Source organism: Amphibalanus amphitrite, unplaced genomic scaffold (assembly GCF_019059575.1).
Source record: "Amphibalanus amphitrite isolate SeventyFive unplaced genomic scaffold, NRLGWU_Aamphi_draft 000015F_arrow, whole genome shotgun sequence".
NCBI classification, from domain to species: domain Eukaryota; kingdom Metazoa; phylum Arthropoda; class Thecostraca; order Balanomorpha; family Balanidae; genus Amphibalanus; species Amphibalanus amphitrite.
Genome location: NW_024881511.1, coordinates 702438 through 722951, shown reverse-complemented (window position 1 = coordinate 722951; position 20514 = coordinate 702438). Strand labels below are relative to the sequence as shown.

Below are 20514 nucleotides of genomic sequence, written 5' to 3'. Positions count from 1 at the left end.
AATCTTGGCAATTTCTCGTGACTACTTCACGACCATGATACATGCATTTCTTAAATTGAACTGTTGAGCCAAACACGTACACATATGATAAAATGAATGTCACCATCGTGTTCTACGCCCCAAATTACCCATAAAACATGTGTCACAGGCTGCGAATATCAGTTTTGATTTTCGGTGATATGTGCCTACCCGGTTGACCTGACCTTGACCCTGACCTATGCTTGATTGACCCCTACATGGAGCTGACACTCTTGTAGGCCTTATATGATGGATTGTGCACTGTTTTGACAGAGTTTATGACGAGAGGCGCCCATTGCGAAGTCCTGAAATCCATGCTACTGAAAGCCCGATTTCAGGTGTTTGACCTGACCTTGACCCGACCTGTGACCTCAAAATTCAACTTTAAAGTACTCATCTGAAGCGTCTCGTCGCGTTCTTTCGTTTGCCGCCTCGTGCGTTTCGCTGCGCCTATTGGTTCTCGAGTTATCGGCTGGGGGCGTTTAACGCCCCCCCCCCCCAGCAAACGGTGGGTGGCGAAATACCCCAGCAACTGCCGGGTTAAGAAACAGGGCCATGACCACAGGAAATGACGGTATATAGTCATACAAGGCTGATCGTACATCACGATACCTCGGCAGTCGGCATCCGACGCGTCATTTGCCATGATTTGAACACATGTGCTCGACATATGGGGGGCTCATCCGCATGACACCGCCAAACACCGTTTATCGAAGCCACTGTCACTTTTGTCGCACTCCTATCTATGTTATTGGAAACGATAGGGATACGACGTGCATCCCCAGATAACTTCATGGAAACCTGTCGATGGTTGACGACTCCCGTTTCTGCGTACATCGCTCGACCGTCACCGGGAACGGCGCAGTCGCGCCTGTCCTCCTTCAGAGGTGACCTTTACATTATCTACGCCACACAGCACGGACTTCTACACGCACGTGCATTTCACCACGCCGGACTGGAATACAAATGACATGGTAATGCGGTCACTGACATGGATCTGCATACCCACAGCGTAAAAAAGCAATCACCCTGAACATAACTGAACCACGTCGCAGAGGACGTGACAACACAATAAGACAAATGGTGTCGCCGATGATATGTGAAGAACAGTGGATATCACAGCGGTCTAAACCGCGCAGAGCTTCACACATGCCACTGGTGACTAGATCATTACCCACCAATCCTTCATCTCCATCCACTTCAGCACTGGTGAGCTAGTTCCGCAGACAGATCGAGCATCGCTTCAGTATGACACATTGGAACCAATACGCTTAGCAAGCGTGAGAAATGGCTACGAACGAACACTATTACAGAGCTCAATCGAATTCATGGCTAGCCAGAATGACGGGATCACTGGCTCACAAAGTCGCTTTCAATGACACTCAAACACACATCAGCCAGCTGAAATGGAGGCGATTCTCAAGGCAAGTCTAAGGGGAAAATGATGATCTGAAACTTTAAGGAGCTCTTATGCTTCCGAGAATGCAATCGAATGCTTCCTAACATCTAAAGCCCCATAATCAATTAAATAATCGAGGAAAGGCCTACCGTGACCTAACAGTCTTTACACTGATAGTGGTATTGATCTTATTTAAATATTGAGTTTAACACGTAAAGAAGTATATGCGTAAGCTGAAATATACCTATTCGTAAATCTGGTACAGATTGGGTGAGATTGTAAGAAGTAATCGTCGCAAAAACCCGGCCCCTGTAATACGGAATGACATTTCGCAAGTTAAAAAGTTAAGCTACACGATAAATGCACTCGAGAGAGACAAACATGACATCCTCACGCAAAATCCGCCACATTGCGTCACAAGACGCCCCGAATGAGACACTGGGAGTCCCTTGGCGTTGCTGCCTCTCGGAAAGGAACGGATGTCGTCACTGGAAGTGGACACGTGACCCGACTTCCCCGTCTCTGCCCCGGAACCCTGCTATCGGCTGCAGTCCATCCGCTGTCTGTGGTAATGCCACACCACCCACGATGACCACTTTCCCGCCGGACGGCTTCAATACTGCTTCAGACACTGCGATAAATACACAAAATCACCAGAAGGAAAAACATCACCCCGATACACCCCCACTTCGTCTCCATACCTGGGATACTATTCGCGCCCCGTGGCAAAGTCCGGAAGGCAGCGGGTGTGTTACCTCGTTCACCACGTCTCACAAGTTTTTCACCGCCAGACGAACGTCGAGCTTGGCGCTGTGATCGGCCAGCGTGCGCCGCATCTGCGCCGCGAACTGATCCCGAATGGAGCCGAACTCCATAATATCGCGCGGCTTAGCCGCCAGCCAGAAGGCGTCGAACTTGAAGAAGAGGTAGCAGTAGAACCGGTGGAAGGCGGTGACGGTGGCATGTCCCGCGCAGGCGTTGTAGAAGTGCGAGCGCGCCTGTCCGGAGCGGACCAGCTGCAGCGCCAGGTGCGTCAGGTTGATGCCGACGATGGCGAACGAGTAGCCGTAGGTGGGGTGGTGTGAGTGCGTCAGCACATGGCGCGCCACCGACGTGTAGTGCTCGCTGAAGAACCTGGGACACACAGAGGAGGGACGGGGATGGTTACACGGCGGCATTGACATCCAGAAACTGCTACACTCGATGTCGCTGAATTTACATGTGATACGGCAATACTGGCGTTCGCACCGGTCTTACTAGTCTGTCCAGAAAAAAAAAACAGCACAGGTCACGTCGGGTCAAGTCAGGTCAGGTCACTGCTTTTATCCCAAACCCTTCTAAACATCAACATCTAGCGTGACCTTCGATGGCCGTGACTTTGTCCCAAACATGGCCTTATATCGCCTGTGCTGGATTCTTGGACTTACGACTGTGTCATTCGACTTATCGTCGGGTCCTAAATTCATCGAATACGGCAAGGTTCCACTCGAATTGTTCCAGCGAAATTGGCTCGAAATCACTAGCTAAATAAACATCACGTCACCGTTAGCAAACGGCCGAATTCATTACAGTTTTATGATAGGTGGGGACCGGTCAGGGCCATTGGCCAATAGTTAACGATCTTTGTCCGGTAGCGAAGGCCGACGAGTCACACCACACACATGTGGTCAGCAGCCGGGGGAGGGGGGGGGGGGGGACACAGGCTCCTCTCGCACACATGTGGTCAGTGGCACGCGGAATGGGGGGGGGGGGGGGGCTGGCTCCCCACATACACACGTGGTCTGGTCGTAGCCCGTGGGGATGGGGAAACGATCCCCCGGAACACGGGTCGCGGCAGCCCCGCCATATACCGACCTCATTGCAACATTTCAGCGTTTCAGACATTTCTCTTGGTTCAAAAACGTAAAATAATCATAAAAATGGTTAAAAGCAATGGACCTCCATCACTTTAATAATTATCGTTCCTTGGTCGAAAAGGCACTGCGAAGAATGGAAATGAATTATGAAATGACACAGCTAACACACAAACCAAGATGAAACTACGGACGTCATTACGGTATAATCAGACAAAGGAACTCCAATCGGCTAGCAAATGAGCTTGTCTGATCGTAAGGGGCCACGGCCCCGAGGCGGCCTCAACTGTCCTGTCCCCGTGAGGCAGGAGTCGGTCGGCCAGGGGCGCCCGCTGCTCAGCCCAGCCCAGTATTGATTGAGCCTGCCCAACCGTTACTGCAGCGTAACGCGGTCCCTGGTGACGGCTCGGTAACGCTGGTGTCACAGCTCCTGGTAACCGCTACCAAGTGCGACACCGGAGTTGACCCAACACAGGCATGCAGCCGTCAAAAACCAATATCCCAGCTCGGCCCTCCTAAGGGAAGGCAAATCGGTAACGTGACCGAATCTGACACAAATGTGGGAAAAGTCTGACTCTTTCAGGGTCAGATCTGACCATTTATCACTGACCAGTGTAAAGGCTTGAACATTTTTATTTCATCTTTATTGCTCAATGATAGCATACACATTATCTTCTCAACGGTATCGACTAGGCGACAAGCTCGATGGAACAATGCTATTATATTATGGTGTGCAGCATGACGAGAACGACACACGGGTGACGAGGGTGTCACGTATTGCTGGCATTTGCTTCTCCAACAGCAGATGGGGGCTTATACGCGAAAAGATGACTTTCTCGAGGTGTGACGGTCCCTTTAATCGTAGTTGAGGACTGGTCGAGGTAAACCATATTCCTGAAGAGTTTCAGAAGAGCTTCTGAAGAGCTTCTGTTTCGTATCTTTCGGTGAAAATGGTTCAAAACCAGGCAGCGATCTAAATCACAGCTATGTGCTATGCCGAGAAGAGGTTAAACATCTATCATGTAGGTAACTACGAAGCAACTATCCTTTTCTCTAGCCCACTATCAGACATAAGTTCCAACCTAATGCCTAGCAAATCACACCATGTGGATGCATTTGAGCTTCATCACGCAAAACATGCAGTTTGGTGCAGAATGGCTCCAACCTGTTTCTTCTTATTGAGCAAGGCTCCTCCTGCACACCGTTACGATCAACGCGAGAAAGAGCGAAGAACTCCAGACATCACTATGTGACGCCTACGCCAAAATCGGCCGCCCCTCGCCGGTGCAAAGATCTATTTTCATCCTCGTCTAGTACTCGTCGTCATACTGGTCATCCACTGAAGACTGAACCTCCTCATAGTCCTTCTCCAGCGCGGCGATGTCTTCGCGAGCCTCGGAGAACTCGCCCTCCTCCATGCCCTCGCCGACGTACCAGTGCACGAAGGCGCGCTTGTTGTACATCAGGTCGAACTTGTGGTCCAAGCGCGCCCAGGCGTCCTGAATGGCAGTGGTGTTGGTCAACATGCAGACGGCGCGCTGCACCTTGGCCAGGTCGCCGCCGGGCACCACGGTCGGCGGCTGGTAGTTGATGCCGACCTTGAAGCCAGTCGGACACCAGTCGACGAACTGGATGGTCTTGTTGACCTTCATGGCTGCGATGGCGGCGTTGACGTCCTTCGGAACGACGTCTCCGCGGTACAAAAGACAGCAGGCCATGTACTTGCCTTTGCGAGGGTCACACTTGACCATCTGGTTGGCCGGCTCGAAGCAGGCTTTCGTGATGTCATGCACGGACATCTTCTCGTGTTGAGCCTTCTCCGCGGAGATGACCGGAGCATAGGTGACCAGCGGGAAGTGGATACGCGGGTACGGCACCAGGTTCGTCTGGAACTCGTTCAGGTCCACGTTCAGGGCGCCGTCGAAACGCAGTGAGGCCGTGACTGAAGAGACGATCTGCCCAATCAGTCGGTTCAGGTTGGTGTACGTCGGGCGTTCAATATCCAAACTCGACTTGCACAACTCGTAGATGGCTTCGTTGTCGACCATAAACTCGACATCAGTGTGCTCCAGGGTGGTGTGCGTGAACAGGATCGCATTGTACGGCTCCACAACCGCTGTCGAAACCTGCGGCGCCGGGTAGATGGAGAAGCACAGCTTGGACTTCTTGCCGTAGTCGACGCTGAGACGCTCCATCAGCAGCGAGGTGAAGCCGGAGCCGGTGCCGCCTCCGAACGAGTGGAACACCAGGAAGCCCTGCAGTCCTGTGCTGCCATCCGCCAGCTTTCTGAGGGCGTCCATCGTCGCGTCCACTATCTCCATACCAATGGTGTAGTGGCCACGCGCATAATTGTTGGCCGCGTCCTCCTTTCCAGAGAGGAGCTGAGACGGGTGGAACAGCTGCCGATATGTACCGGTACGCACCTCATCCACCACCGTCGGCTCCAGGTCCACGAACACGGCGCGAGGCACGTGCTTGCCGGCGCCCGTCTCTGAGAAGAACGTGTTGAAACTATCGTCGGCAATACCAATGCTGGCGTCGGAGGGCATCTGGCCGTCGGGCTGGATGCCGTGCTCGAGGCAGTAGAGCTCCCAGCAGGCGTTGCCCATCTGGACACCGGCCTGGCCGATGTGGATGCTGATGACCTCGCGGTTTGGAGTTACCTTCGACATTGTGGCAGAGTAGGATGACAGCTACTTGGATCACTGACAGACTGTGAGAGCTCGAGGAGCGAGCGTCCAGCCGTGGCGCCAGTTACGCGCGCCGGGCAGGAGAGGCCGCCGGTGCCGGCGAGTCGTCACCCCACAGCAGCAGCGTCACCTCCGCTACCTACCGACCGTACACGCTCTGACAGCGCAAGGGCGCTCGACGTCCCCACATGACCGTGTCCACAGCCCGCCCTCCGTCGGCAGCACTGTGTCAGGCACCACGAATCTGTGTTGCATGTCGTTGCCGGGAGCCGAGCAGTCACCGTAACCCGACATCGATCACAAAGGGTCACACGAGGCACGCAACGCCGCGTCTGCACGGCCGCCCTGACCCCGAGCGGCAAACACTGCGGTCGACCTACATACAGTGGGCAGACATTCCTCGCAATGGGCTGCTCAATATTCGGGTAATAGGGGAGCCATGAGACTGTCGTAAAACATGCATTTTTTATGCCTGCAGCAAACCGAATGAGGTCACGGCTTTCGAGCATTTGCATAAGTATATGCTCGTTAAAGGAGCACTAGTGTCCAGTAATAGTCTTACTGGACGTACTTGTGTTCAAGTACTTGTGTTCAAGTACGTCCAGTAACGCTTGCTCAAATATTTGCAGAAAGACTTGCTGCCCTTTTGGTGCAATGTCGACGTTTCATCCACTTTGCTTTTTAGTCACTGCCAGCTCTCAATTGGCCTAAACAATGTGTGATTTGATAGCAAAGCAGCCTACGTATCGCGGTCATCCAAAATTTCCAGTTAGGGCGTGACCCAATTGGAATCAAGCGGCCAGCACTGCGCCCCCACCTGACGAGCGTGGTGCTACCAAACCGTAGCGCCTACGAGAACTGGACGCTTCAGTCGCGTGGCGAGGGTACTTACAGCAGATTGTCCAGTCCCAGCACGCCCATACCACGGAAGTCGGTCTTCGGGTCATCTCCCTGGAAGCCGATGTCCTTCCATTGTGGCGAGATGCGCTCAGTCAGCTCCGTCTGTGAAGCAGAAACACACGTCCCGATTAGTAGGGAAGAGGTAATACTAATTACGTGCTCAGGAAACGGTGCTTCTGGAGCTTCTCAGCCAATGGCGGTCTTCCACACGGGTAAACATACACAATACAACCTTCTGAAAATTTTAGAGACATGGAAGGAAATTGGGATGATCGTGTCAAGACCAAGCATGGGCATTGGTTTTGGTAGCGAGAGGGCGCCACCAATAATTATGAATTACTGGGAATCAGGGAGGACTGGGATTCAAAACTGGGCGGTAATGAACAGGGGCCTAATTGCCGCCAACCAGGGTCGATGGCGCTAATAAATTGATGGGCCGATGACAAAACAACCGCGGCACTGGGACGAAAACAGCGTTCAAGCATTATCAAAAAGCGATGGGCACAGCTCGTGCCAGCTGAGCGGCGCCCGTAGCGGTCTCGGAGGACCGACCCACCACCGGGCAGAGCAGGCTCCAGAGCTGGCGCAGCTTGGCCTCGTGTTCGGGCTGCGCGGCGTCGTACGGCGTGCGGCGGAGGTGCTCCAGCTCAGCGGACAGCTGCCTGTACCCCCAGATCTGGTCCAGACACACGGAGATGGAGCGAACGAACCTGCGAGAAACGGAGCACGGGGGTGTTCGTCAGTGTGGTACAGAATACAGATACACGGCGTGGTTGGCAGGTGACATCGTATGGCTTAACTTTAGTGAGTGCATGTCTCTGGTACAGTATCTGAGGCCCAGACTTCACTCACAAACATTACTCCTTCACACTTTACTCACTGCGAATGTATTTCTGGTTTGATATCCTTCACTTTCAGTATGGCGAACACGGAGTAGTCGATCACTTGTGCCCGAGACGGACCCAGAAATCGTCTCTCATTCGCCTTTTGGTCCAAGTAGCTCATGAGGTCGATTATTGTCTTGGTACGCGACTGCTTCATGGACTCCTCTGAAACGCGAAACACGGCAGAAGCTATTAGTGTCGCGTTGGTAAAGGTAGCGTTCAACGTAAGTCGATTCAACGATCGTGTGATACACATTACAAATACACATTAACAAAACCTAACAAAACCTATGGATAAGTCGAGGCATACGCGTTGCTCGTTCCATCAGGCAGCCACCCCGCAAACTTCCGAAGACTGAGCGGCATTGCACTACGTTTTACTTTTTGTAGCAAAAATGACACCGAATGAATGTGAAGAAACAAAATATACTAAATAGTAAGACAGCCAAGCTAAAACAGTACAATAAAAACGTTTCCAATAAGCAAAGCGGAGACGACTATACCAGAACCTCAATACCGTCGGCTAGGCGATAAGAGCCTAGCAATACTTTCTTCGAGGTTGAAGCCGTTCACTCACCAACGCCTATGGCCCGCAGTGCGCCGGCCGGTTGGCCATAGCAGATACGCTGCATCTCGCACAGGCGCGTCGTCTTGCGGAGCAGCCATTTGAAGAGCGGACGCAGGTACCACGCGATCAGGTTCCATACGCGCTCCAGCATCAGCATCATGGCTGTAAAAAGAGTAGTAAAGCATCTGGTGATGAGCTGCTGTGTTCCTGTTACACTTGATATGGTATGGACGCACGGAACAGCCCGGCTGGCCACTTGTCGACCTCGCTGGTCCCTCGTAGAAGCGAGATCAGAGGTTCTGCGAGATATCCGCGGACATTTGGGACCCGCATCACCCCTGATTGATACCGGATGCGTCGTTAGAAAAATCAACAACAAATTAAGCTCAGTCTCGGGAACCTTTAGCGGTCCGTCATACCTATAATCGAACTTTAAACACGACACTTTGACAGCTGGGAGTAGCCCATGGTTTGACGGCTGGTTAAGAATGCTCTTGGTGGGCAGATTCAACCAGCTTTTCGATGACGGACGCTCCTCGCAGTGAGCTACGTTTAAGGTACGAATATTGAATAACCAGGATTAACAGCTCCATCGATTTGATCCCAGGGCTCTCAGCAATCAACCGGCACAGATCGGGAAACTCGACAAAGGACGATCACGTCGGCCTGGCGCGCAATCTATCCTTCGTGTCGGTCCAACACACCAGGCAATAGACCTGGAGGCCAGAGCTCATCTGGCTCTGGTCACTCTTTGCAACCAGCCACTTAATAATCATGGTTTCACCTGACCTCAGGCTACCTTTAGGCATTTTGCAGTATGTTTACAGTTACAAGAACTGTACATACAGTTACAAGAACTGAACATTTACAAGAAATTCAACTGGTGCCTAGACTAGAATGGGCAGATTGCCAATGCCATAGCTAAGCAAGGCTCCTAGTGGCTTGCAGAGAATCCTTATTCCTGGATAGAATGAGATAGATGAAAAGAGATACAAAATGGATTCACTGCCAGATTGAGAAATGCAGAGTAGACAATGAATGCAAAACACAAATATAATGATGATAGGTTGAAGTCATATTGATATGAGTAATAAATTTCCAGGCTCATCAGTCATCATGCAATCCTGATGATACATGATCAATATAACTGGACATAGCCCACTCCATTCCAAGACTTCATTTGACCAGGGACAAAGCAATAGACATGTGACTGCAAGACCCCCCATCAATATAGTAAATAGTCACTGCTGAGACAGATATAGGCATGCTGTTTTCTTCAGCAGGCGCCAGGCAGTAGCTAATTCTAGAAACAGACTGCCTCAAGCCTCACTACTAGCAATGACTAATAATTTGACTTGGCCATGTTAAAATGGTAACAAGATTCAAGAATGATATAATGAAAACAGCAGTTGTATTTTTTAAGCTTAAGGAAACAAATTACACCTTGTGACTCGTGACATGACAGAAAAACACTTCTTTAGAGAATCTAAAATATCAATATCAAGATGCTCAGCATGCAGAAGCTGTAACCATGATTCTCTCTTGTTTGTCTTGATATGATATGTCTGACATTCTCTGATAGTAGTCAAGCAAATGTTGAGCAAGCTCTTGAGATCAATCCGTGCATGTGCTGCATTGTGACATAATATTCAGAGGGCTGTTCACGGACCCTGTGTGCGGTCGGACCGCACACAGCCTCCAAGCTCCGCCCACTGCGTCCCTACGTCAGCCTTGCGTCACCGCACACAGCGACCGCTGTGGCCAGTCGGGACTGGCCACAGCGGACCGTCCACCGCACGCGGCCGTGACGTCAGAGCCGCCTACCCATCCCCTACCCCCACGCCTGCTGGACGTACCGCACACACCGCACGCAGCAGTGTGCGGTGCCCGTGAACACCCCTCAGGTATATCAATGAATGCATCTTGGGATTTCAAGCAGAATATGTTGAGGCACACTGATGTAACTTACCAACTGGTAGTCCAAGCTTCCTACTAGTAACTAGACTGAAGCTGATAAAGTCCAATATCAATATTAATAAAAGCAAGACCTTTCAAAGGTGGGTCAGGGTTGGACTCCAGTCACAGTAGGTAACCTCAGATAGTTCAATATGGGTGCCCTTTGATGCGTTAACTCCAACAAGGCCTTATGCAGGCTATAACTGTTGCGCAAAGCAGGCAGTATGTATCTTTTAATGAATTAAACCGCACGAAAAACTTTCAAACACCCAATGCACCCAATTATCAAACGATGATGCGGCATAGGATAGGATCAATTATCAAACCCATCAAACACCAATCGCAACCACATCGCAACCGACGAAATCAATTGAAACAAATGCGGTAGAACTGTCGTAATTTCGTCAAACTTTTTACTTCTGTACGCGTATTTACAAATTGCAACCGAGCTCCGCCGTAGGGTATTTTATTTCCGCCGTAGTGTATTTCACTTGGGGGATTTTCTACCATACATCTGCCTGAGCCTAGGGTAATTACAATTTGTCGGCTACGTTAAAAAATGATGCACCTTTTTTCGCAGTATAGGATATCGCATGTGCATATTTCTGCCTTTTGGGTGCGCTTTATCGGTTTTTCGTGAGTAACTCGCGTAAAAACCGTCCGATCGCGACGAAACTTTCAATACCCCCGATTTTATCAATTTTACACCTACCCTGAAAATTTCATGACCCTGACCCAAATGACCTTTGACCTGGCTGTGACCTATTTCTCGAGACCATGTTTGGCCCGAATCGCGATTCGGCGTATGTCGGCTCGCACTAGCCGCGCGGTTGCAGTCTTCACGTGGTTTTAAGCGTTGAAACATGTGATATGATGCTGGTCCCATGCATTAGGGTGGGTGTCAAGGTCAGGTCAGCTCAATGACCTCTGATGACCTCGGTTCACTTTTTCGAGTTTTACATGTTTCTAGGCTAGTTTTTGGAGCTGATTTCGAATTAAGCAACCATTTGAACATTACAGGGGGTGTAACGAAATTATCCGGACACCTTTCTTCCCGCTGTAAAAGTAAAACAATCTGGTACTTTTTTAACTGAGCTTGAAGCCACCTTTCATAAAAACACAGTGGCGACTGGCGAATGTTCTGGAGCATTTCAGCCAATGGATTCTCCAGCACACTGGCTTTGATGCGGACCAACGCCGTCTAAACCTGTGCCTGCGGTTGAGCAGTGCTTATGGCGGGTGGCTCTTCATACACCTCCTGCTGAACAAGAGCCCAGGTTTTCGATTGAATTGGGATCGCGACTTTTTCCAAGTCATAGGCGTTAGCCCAGAATGATTGAAGGTTCTATCGGCATCACTTCCCGTTCTTTTAGGGACTTTTAAGTAGCGCGCCGCCCCGCATGAAAACAGCTTGGCTTGAATCAGGCATCAGTGCGCGTTCAGAAACCATGCCCTCCTAATATGCCGTCTGGTTGAGCGCCTCCAATCATGCTCCACCGTACCTTCCCTGGAAAAGCCCTTGCCTATGGGGCAAAATATAAGGGACAAAAACACAAAACAAGACAGATAAAAACAAAGCAAAATTAACTCATTACCTAATGAAATTCAGGCTGGAGCAAAAACATACATAGGTAATAGGTATATATGTCAAATTAGAATGAAAGATTAAAATCAACCTGACCAGGCCCTACGGTCTGACCGGGTCCTAACCACCTTACTTCGCCTAACTTAACCCAATTCAACCTAGCCTACCACAACACCTGCAGAGGTACCTTCCTGGAAAAATGACGCCCAGGGAGATGACTGTCCAACTTATTGGAACACTACCATGATTGCTTGTCAAAATGTGTGTCATCATGCTCTTGTTTGACGAGTGATGTATAATAAATGTGATATTCAATAATTATCTCCTGACTGTTGACTGTTGAGTGATCAAAATATTCAAATAATCAGGGTACAATGCTGTGCATAGTGCACACTAATCATGTTGTTTTTGTGTAGGCCCTCTCCACATTGTTGTGTGCACTGCTATGTGCACCTTAAGTAAAAAAGTGACTGGTGGTACATGACAAAAGGAATTGAGCAACTGTGAAGTTCATGCCCTTGGTCTTGCTGGTGCCAAATGCCTATAGCTATAGCAGGATCAATGAGGGTTGTAGACATGCTACATACATTGTGCATTGAAGATATTGGCACAAATAATATATATATATATATATATATATATATATATATATATATATATATATATATATATATATATATATATATATATATATATATATATATATATATATATATATATATTTGTCTATTATTACTCAACATATTGGCACAAAGTTAATCCGTAATTACTATGCTTAACACCTAATGCAAGAAGCGACATGAATGCCTAGATGATAAAGCTCTCTGGTCAACATCACACAAATTTATTGACATACCTTGCATGTACATATTTACATTCATGGCAAATACTTTCGATTTGATTCAGAAACTAGTTGCTAAGCTTGCATTTTTGTAGGTACAACGACCATATATTAAATCATAAAAAACCTTCTCATGGCATTCATCACATACCTTTTTACTGAACAAGTACCTAGCTACCATGCAATGATTCTACAATTTGTCCTCAATCCATCTATATCTCAACTGACACAATGAATTTCAAATACCCTAACAAAACCTATAACTGTACATCAGAAGAATGCAATACTACAAGAACTATGAATTTCTTAAGTTATTCTCACATGCTGGAATCAGGAATTTTGAAACTCTACTTTTGTCGTCCATTTCTATGTTTGATTGAGCCATCATATAGAACCGTTTTCGTTCTTCAGTCACAAGCTTTCACACAAATCTTGAATTTTTACACATCATCTTGAACCATGCTCCAGTCTTTCCAACAAGGTACTATGTAACATCAAAGCAATTTTGATTTGTTACAACAGCTTCAGATCATGATAGGCTTGAGGGTTTGTTACACCATTTGCCAGACAAATCTCTACAAAATGTGTATCAATTCCCAAACTAAGTAATTGATCATATCAGTATTTGCAGTTTCCACACAATGTTTCATAATACTATTTTATGTTTGTATAAAGAAACTCAAATAATCCACAATTCACAGCAATGACTCAGAAGCAAACAAACATTGCGCCAGATTTCGTATGAAACGCGCCATCGTCCTGAAGTTTCTACCACAGACGGTAGTTCAACCGCAGCCGTAGTGCGAAAACCCCTGCCCGCCTTACCCCACGGCGGAGCTCGGTTGCAATTTGTAAATACGCCTTCTGTACATCGTATTTTGAATTGTATGGGGAAAGTATTGATATTTTTCTCTTTCTCCGCTCAGGTAAAAAAGCACAATTTGATTTTCGATGATTGAAAAGAAGAATAAGGGTGCGAACTGCGAAAAGAGACGAAGGAAACAATTTTTTTTTCAAAATGAATTTTCAAAAGCAATAGACAAAAGCTATCAGAAAGTTGCCCAAAAATGAAAAATAGCAGAGGGAAAACTCCCCAGATTCATGCCAAAGCTCTCAGTATTTTCACTAATTCATCAAAATATCGCTACCTTTGACTCCTATCATTGTACAAAAATAAATTCATTTTGTGCTTATTGCCAGCCGGTGTTTAAAGCGTTTATTTTTTGCTAAAAGGGGGCTGAAGAAGTTGTCGCAGAGTTTGGCCCAAAGGGCCAATAGGTGTCCTGCAGTGTCTAACCCACTGTCAATATTTTTTGTCCATCATTGATTTTGTGGCTTAGCAAAAGAAGCTGAAGACCAACCCTTATTTCAAGTTATGGCTGAAACAAAAAATCCACTCAAAGATAAATTGAATGACGATGAATTGGATCTGAGTATATGTAATTATGCTGATAAAGATGTTCCAGTCAAAGATATAGTAAGTATATTTCACAATGGGGTTGCTGATATTACTGCATTCATCGTGCGGGGATGTCATAGGATGTAATTCAAATTCTTACCTCGTAAGCATCACAATTTGACATGGTCAAGGTCTTTGTTTGAAGGTTTTTAGGAGCAAAGATGGACCTATGATTTTCTTTTATCAGGAGCTGATGTTATGCGAAAACATGTGTTCCAATATCCAGGGTCAGTTAAGTGAATAATTGGAGCATCCACAAGAAAAGCTCACTTTTTTCAGTGTTTGACCAAGACAGAATGATCATGTTTCTGCAGCTTCCTGCACTAAGACATGATAATTATGGCATTGTGGCTCCCTAAATTTTTTAATTACACAGGGTGCCATAGTTCTCTGGCTATAGGGGCTTCAGCCCCTGGACTGGAGCCCCTCCTGGGGGCTGGGATCAGGCCATGTTTCAGGGGGTCCCTGTGCATGGCATATCATGAGTTTTACCATTGTGTGGAGCAGATATTGTGTGGAATTGTGTGAGCTGTTTTGTGGTGTGGTGCTGGATTATTGTGTTGACGCAATGCTGGCCACAGATTTGATATGCAAAAGACATCAGTGTCAGACAGGAACATTTTTTTATAATTCCTAGATTCTCATGTCACAAGTAAATGACTGTGAGAATAAATTTGAATTTTAAAATGAACAGCTTACAGCAGTGAAGTATATTGAAACCTACATAATAGGTGAAACACTAAGCATTTTGCTGCATTTTAAGCTGTAGTGCACATCAGGATTCTACCACCAGACAAAACAAATGTCATGCCAGTAATGATTGTGATCATGTGACAAGGTCATGTCTAAAAACTCAGCATTGCTCAGAATAAATCACTGACTAGGTACCTACCTATTCCATTAAGATATTAACTGAAGGCTTGTTCATTTCAGGCTCTTCTGAAGAGGGCAAACAAGCTTGACTTATCAAATAATAAGTTGATTGGCCTGCCTGTAAGTACCTACCTGAAACTTTAAGATATTTTTATGCTAGATATGTTGTTAACATAGGTACTTTCTGTTACCAAATATTTTACCCTAGGCACTACCAATAGATTTTGGATGAATAATAAAATATTTGTAAAATTCACATCTCCAATTTGGATGGCACATGATTCTAAGGAAGAAGTATGTCTATTTAACCCTAAAAATAAGTAACTATTCTTTGTGCTGTCTCTTTTTATGACTGGGTAAACATGGGAAAATAATGAGGGCAAGATAGTATCTCTAATGTAAAATCCTATACAGGAACTTAATTCTGTTCATTTTCCTACGATCTAACGATTTTCTGTACGACTTTCTTCATTCTTGTATTTTTTTTTTAATTTTTATCGATAATCATTAGACCATATTTAGGCTAACTCTTCAGTCTTCATGTTACTGAGGTGCACTAATCCAGCTGTGGGTATTTTGTTTCACAGAAAACATTTGCAACACTGACTCACTTGGTGAAGCTTGATCTTAGCTGCAACCTTATCGTTGAGCTGCCAACCAACTTTGGAGAACTAGAACGCCTGAAGCATTTGGACCTCTACAACAACAAGGTATGGAGACCCTCGTACATTGCTCGTACGTGACGAATCCTACATGATAAATTATTTCATTAAGCGGGTCTGAGCCCTGAGGCGATCTTTTTTCGTGCCCTTTGTCGTCAGGCTGCACGTATGATCCTCGCTATCTCTTAGTCGCTCGCTGGACGTCGATGTGGGCGCCTTTGCGTGCACGTGCGGCCCGCCGACCCGCATTGTTTCCGTGCCTCCAGCTCACTCACCTTCCGGTGAGTTTCCACCGGCTCACCTCGCTGCGATGGCTGGACCTGAAGAACAACCCGCTGAGCTCTCAGCTGGCGGCCGCCGCCGGCGAGTGCCTCAACCCCAAGGAGTGCGAACAGTGCGCGCGCCGCGTGGTCCAGTTCATGGGCCGCGTCAAGGAGCACTACGACCAGGAGCGAATACGGCGGCAGCAGCACGAGAAAGGTGGGCACAGCGGCACTCCCGGTCGCGCGGGGGAGGAGGGTTCCCAGTTCGGGTCATATTGGGCCCTGCTAGGCGGTGGACTCGGTTTCAAACTTACCGTAGAGGCCGAAGGGCGGGCTCTGGTGGGAAGTGGAGGGTCGGTTCATGGTGGGCCCTGATCTCACACCACCCGAAACCGCTCCGGGGTGGGAGGACCTCCGGGGTGGGGGAGGCCGGTCGTTGTTCTGGTGCGGAGTTCCACCGACAAGCTTACACATTTTCCAGCCCCATTCATCGTTCATTTCAGTGTTTGGAGTCCTATTCAAAATTCGATGGTTCTGTAAGGTTTGGTTTAATTATATTAGTTGATTCGTCAAATTCAAAATACATTTAAATCTTACACTCAGGGCAGGCTTAGTTCTGAACTATGATAGTCTATGTAAGTCTTTCACACTCCGAATCCATTTTGTGTAATTATTTTGCGTTTTGGATTAAGCATTTTCTGATAGCCTGGAAATCGGTTACAGCATAAGCAATGCCAGTCTCAGTAAGTGCTGAAAAACATGCTTATTGTAAGAGGCAATGCTCTAGCAATGCACTAGCATCGGTTTTAACCATAGTTGATTTATCGTGAAATAATATCTGAAGAATTCGTATTTCGAAAAGTATCACAATCGTCATCAACAGAGCTCATGCAAGCGAAGTTGGCGGCAGAAGAGGCAGAAAAGGAGAGGTTAAGGCTGGAGAAAAAGGCTAAAAAGGAGAAAAAGAAGCAAGAGTTGAGGGAAAGGAAGATAGAGAATCTGCACCACCATCACCCGGATGACGCAGAACTGAAAGCGTCTCTGGTGGAGGAAAAGAGTGTCAAATCATCGAAAGCAGAGAGTGGTAAGTCCACGTGATCTTTACGTTCCCCGACTAGCTATTATTTGTTTTGTCCAAAAGCTGGCAATTTGTTTGCATGTTTTTTTGCAACCATTTTGACCCATTTTAGGTCTCTGAAGAAGTACCAGCGTCCCCTGTTCGTGCCGCTGACCGGCCGTTGTTTCAGGTGGCGGCCTCTCGTTCGTCGGTAAGCTGAACCTGGTACTCCTTCTGACGGCCGTGGCGCTGGTCGGCGGCGCCCTCTACCTGCAGCAGCGCGGCGGCAGGGCGCCCAGCGCCGGTCTGCCCGCCGACCTGGCCGGACGAGCCGTGGACTTCTCCGTGCGGGCGTTCGAGCGTGTCTCCGAGCTGGGCACCAGCACCGGCGACCTGCTGGTGAAGCAGACGCTGGCGGTCTGGCGGTGGGGCGGGGAGCTGGCCGCGCAGATAGACCTGTACTTGACGCAGGCGCTCGGCGAGTCCTGGCACTCCACCAAGGCGGCCGCTGGGGAGGCCGGCAGTGCGCTGAGCCGGGTCTCGCGCCGCGCCGGCGAGCAGAGCCTGGCACTGCTGTCGTACGCGGTGCGGCGGGCCTGGGAGTCGGCCGGCCCTCTCTGGGGGGCGGCCTGCGACCAGGCGGCGCGACTGCGACAGGACGCCGGCCCGCTGCTGATACAGTGGACCGAGGCCGGCTGGCGCGCGCTCGTCGACTTCTGGGCGGCCGTGCAGCGCGAGGCGCCCGGGTACGCGGCGGCCGCCTGGGAGGTGGCCTGTCGGGTCGCCCAGGGCGTCTGGATGATGTGCTCTGACGGCTGGGAAGTGGTCAGCACCCAAGTGCCTGTATACGCCTCGCTGGCCGCTGAGCGTCTCACTAAACTGGTGGCATCCGTAACAGGTGGTTAGGGGCGCTGCTGGCCTCAGCCACATCGGCCAGCGATATATACTATTTTGTTGCTTTCGGTTTGGTGATTTTACGCGAATCTATCAGTTGTGCGTAAAATGCATGGGATTTGGTTTCTACGGGCATAATGGGTTGGTGGGAAATTCAGCGGGGCAACTTTGTGCGTTTAAGCACCAAACTGTGTGCATCCAATGGGTGTGGCGTCACGTTTTGCAACGAACCTTTGGCTGCATGTTGTGACGAGAACAAAAGGTACTGTGCGGATCGTGTGCCAGCAAAATGACGTTGTGTATGACTTCCTTGGTCCCATTAACGGATTGCTTATGGCTCAAGTTTCGGTTGGGTTCTTCGCGTTTTGGTGGTTCTGCATTGCTACGATGATGGCTTCGTTGTTAAATTAGCTCATTCTGGTCATTTTTCAATTTTGGTATGGATCAAGTGGAGACCCAGCGACAAGAATATTATTTGTACGAGTTTAGGGTCACTGGTAAAGATATGGTCGTTTTATGTGATACGAAGCCATTCCGCTCACACATCCAAATGATCTTATGTGTGATAAAATAAACGGTGAATTAACAATATTTTGGTTAATTGTGGAGAGTGATAGTGCCTGCTAAATATTTTTTATCATTTAACTCCAATTCCAAGACGATACAATATGCCTGGCTATGAGGAAATTGTGTTTGTCGGGAACAACAAATTACTAACACCTGCTTGCTATTTTTGGATGAGATGGTATTGAGCTATAAGTTAGGTTATAAAAAGGCCACTTGTTGCTTGCTCTACGTGACCTCCACGTAGTCCGGAATGAAATAGAGTGTAGAGAACCTCACTCGCGTTCTGTGGTTGATAAGGACTACGGGCACGGGGTTCGCGGGTCCGGGATGGGAGCTTATGGAAGACTTCTGCGTACCTATGCTCCTTGAACCACAAAGCTTATCTGGTAGAACGTTAAATGCGTAAAGCTCAACTTTTCCAAAGTGAACTGATTTCATTGAGCCACTGCTTTTTGGCCCAAGAGCCGAATTGTCATTCGTCCGATCTGTGGTGTGCAGTTTGTGTGTGCGGCTAGCCGGTATGTCTTGAGGTCGTTCGTCGATCTTTCCATCCGTTTGTCGGTCGATCCACTTTTATGTCCGTCGGTACGGTCGTCCGTTCCTCGATCCGTCGGTCCATAGATTTGCACGTCAGTCGGTCGTTACGCTCACCCGTCACCCCTCACCACTACCTGGTTACGTCTGTTTGTTGATCCGTTCATCCATCCGTCGTTCTGTAGGTCTCTGTGGTCCGTAGTCGTACGTCTATCAGTTAGTCCTCAAGTCCACCTGCCTTTCCCGACGTCAATGTATTGTTGGGCCCGTACGTCCGTTTAACCATCTACCCACCGGTCGGTCGACCTATGAACCTGTTCGTCATCCATCCTCGCAACCTTTCGGTCGGCTCACCCGTCCGTTCACCCATACCCGTCTGCCGGCTGGTCCATACGCACATCCGTTCCCCTATTTATCCGTCTCCCAGCATCCCCCCTAACCGTCTCCCATCCTGTTATCCATCTATCTATCCGTCTATCTATCCTCCCATCCGTCGGCGGGAGGCGGCGCCATTTGTCGCCAGCGCTCTGGACCCGCTCCGCACGGTGGTCCCATTAGCCGGCCCCGTCAGCCATCTGGTTCGCAGCCGCTCCGCGCAGTTTCTCCGCACAATCGAAAGTGAAGGTCGCAAAACGCCAGCCGCCTAAAAAATGCTCCCTTGGTACCCAGAGGACTCAGAGTAGCAGCCTTCTAAAGGTTTGCAGCTTAGAACAATTGTTTTAGAAATGGGGATAATGGAAATGTATTCCCCTCTGTGTCGCATACAGTGTGATTTTTTTCTAAGTGATCTTGTGCTTAAAGTTAACCCTCGCATGACAGGGGGCCGGGGGGGATGGGGGCTGGAGGGGGGGGGGGCTCTACAGAGCCCCCTCCCGGTTTTCGGCAATATCTTCTAAACCATTTCACGGATCAATACGAAACTTGCAGTACCCTCGGCGACATTAATTTGACACCTTGTGTTAAAATTTCAACTTTCTAGATACTATAGTTTGGCCGGAAATGACGTCAGAGTGACGTCATGTCGGCCAATTTTGATGCAAAATATTGAATTACGGCGAACGCTCTCAAGAGCTTAGTTTTAAAGCTAGGTCCAATTTCGTTGCACCAGTGGACTACAAATACACGTAGCTATCAAATAACTATCTGGAATTTTTGAAATTTTGAAAATTTTGAAAAATACGTTTTTACAATTACAAAAAAAAATATTTTTCTTTTCTGATTTTTCTAACAAGTTTTTGATTTTTCGCAAAAACCGGAATATATGTGATAGAACACGCACTGATGAACTACTCTAGCAAGTTTTAGCCCAATATCTTCAAAAATAGCAAAGTTATTTGCATTATTGCCAAAATTTTACAATTATATATTTTTTCAAAACCATTTTCAGTACGTTTTTGACATCGTACAACAATATGAATAGCACCATCGTGTTCCTGAGCTGAAACTGCATCTGATAGGCACCTTTTTTGTTGAAAGTTTTATTTTCAATATTTGACCTTTTCTGACCTGAA

At 48.1% G+C, this 20514-nt stretch overlaps 3 protein-coding genes across 4 annotated transcripts; 1 reads left to right on the top strand and 2 right to left on the bottom strand.

The window, feature by feature from the left end:
• Positions 1-564: 564 nt before the first annotated feature.
• Positions 565-10636, bottom strand: LOC122385664 (ELMO domain-containing protein 2-like). Of its 2 annotated transcripts, none has more exons than XM_043374109.1 (6): positions 10282-10636; positions 8322-8474; positions 7741-7909; positions 7417-7570; positions 6853-6962; positions 565-2551 (listed from the first exon to the last, which is right to left on the bottom strand). In XM_043374109.1, the coding sequence occupies exons 2-6, from the start codon at positions 8470-8472 to the stop codon at positions 2188-2190; spliced, it is 948 nt and encodes a 315-aa protein (XP_043230044.1). In that variant the 5' UTR covers positions 8473-8474; positions 10282-10636; the 3' UTR covers positions 565-2187. The 2 variants fall into 2 exon arrangements, with proteins under 2 accessions (XP_043230044.1, XP_043230036.1); XM_043374101.1 differs by having other exon boundaries at positions 10595-10621.
• Positions 3898-6107, bottom strand: LOC122385659 (tubulin alpha-1C chain-like). The gene has a single exon (XM_043374086.1). It carries the CDS (start codon positions 5940-5942, stop codon positions 4581-4583), a length of 1362 nt encoding a protein of 453 aa, XP_043230021.1. The 5' UTR covers positions 5943-6107; the 3' UTR covers positions 3898-4580.
• A 2919-nt stretch (positions 10637-13555) lies between the features above and the next one.
• Positions 13556-18491, top strand: LOC122385653 (leucine-rich repeat-containing protein 59-like). The gene is made up of 6 exons (XM_043374073.1): positions 13556-14171; positions 15087-15146; positions 15614-15736; positions 15955-16168; positions 16835-17035; positions 17199-18491. The coding sequence occupies exons 1-6, from the start codon at positions 14070-14072 to the stop codon at positions 17912-17914; spliced, it is 1416 nt and encodes a 471-aa protein (XP_043230008.1). The 5' UTR covers positions 13556-14069; the 3' UTR covers positions 17915-18491.
• The last annotated feature ends 2023 nt before the right edge of the window (positions 18492-20514 follow it).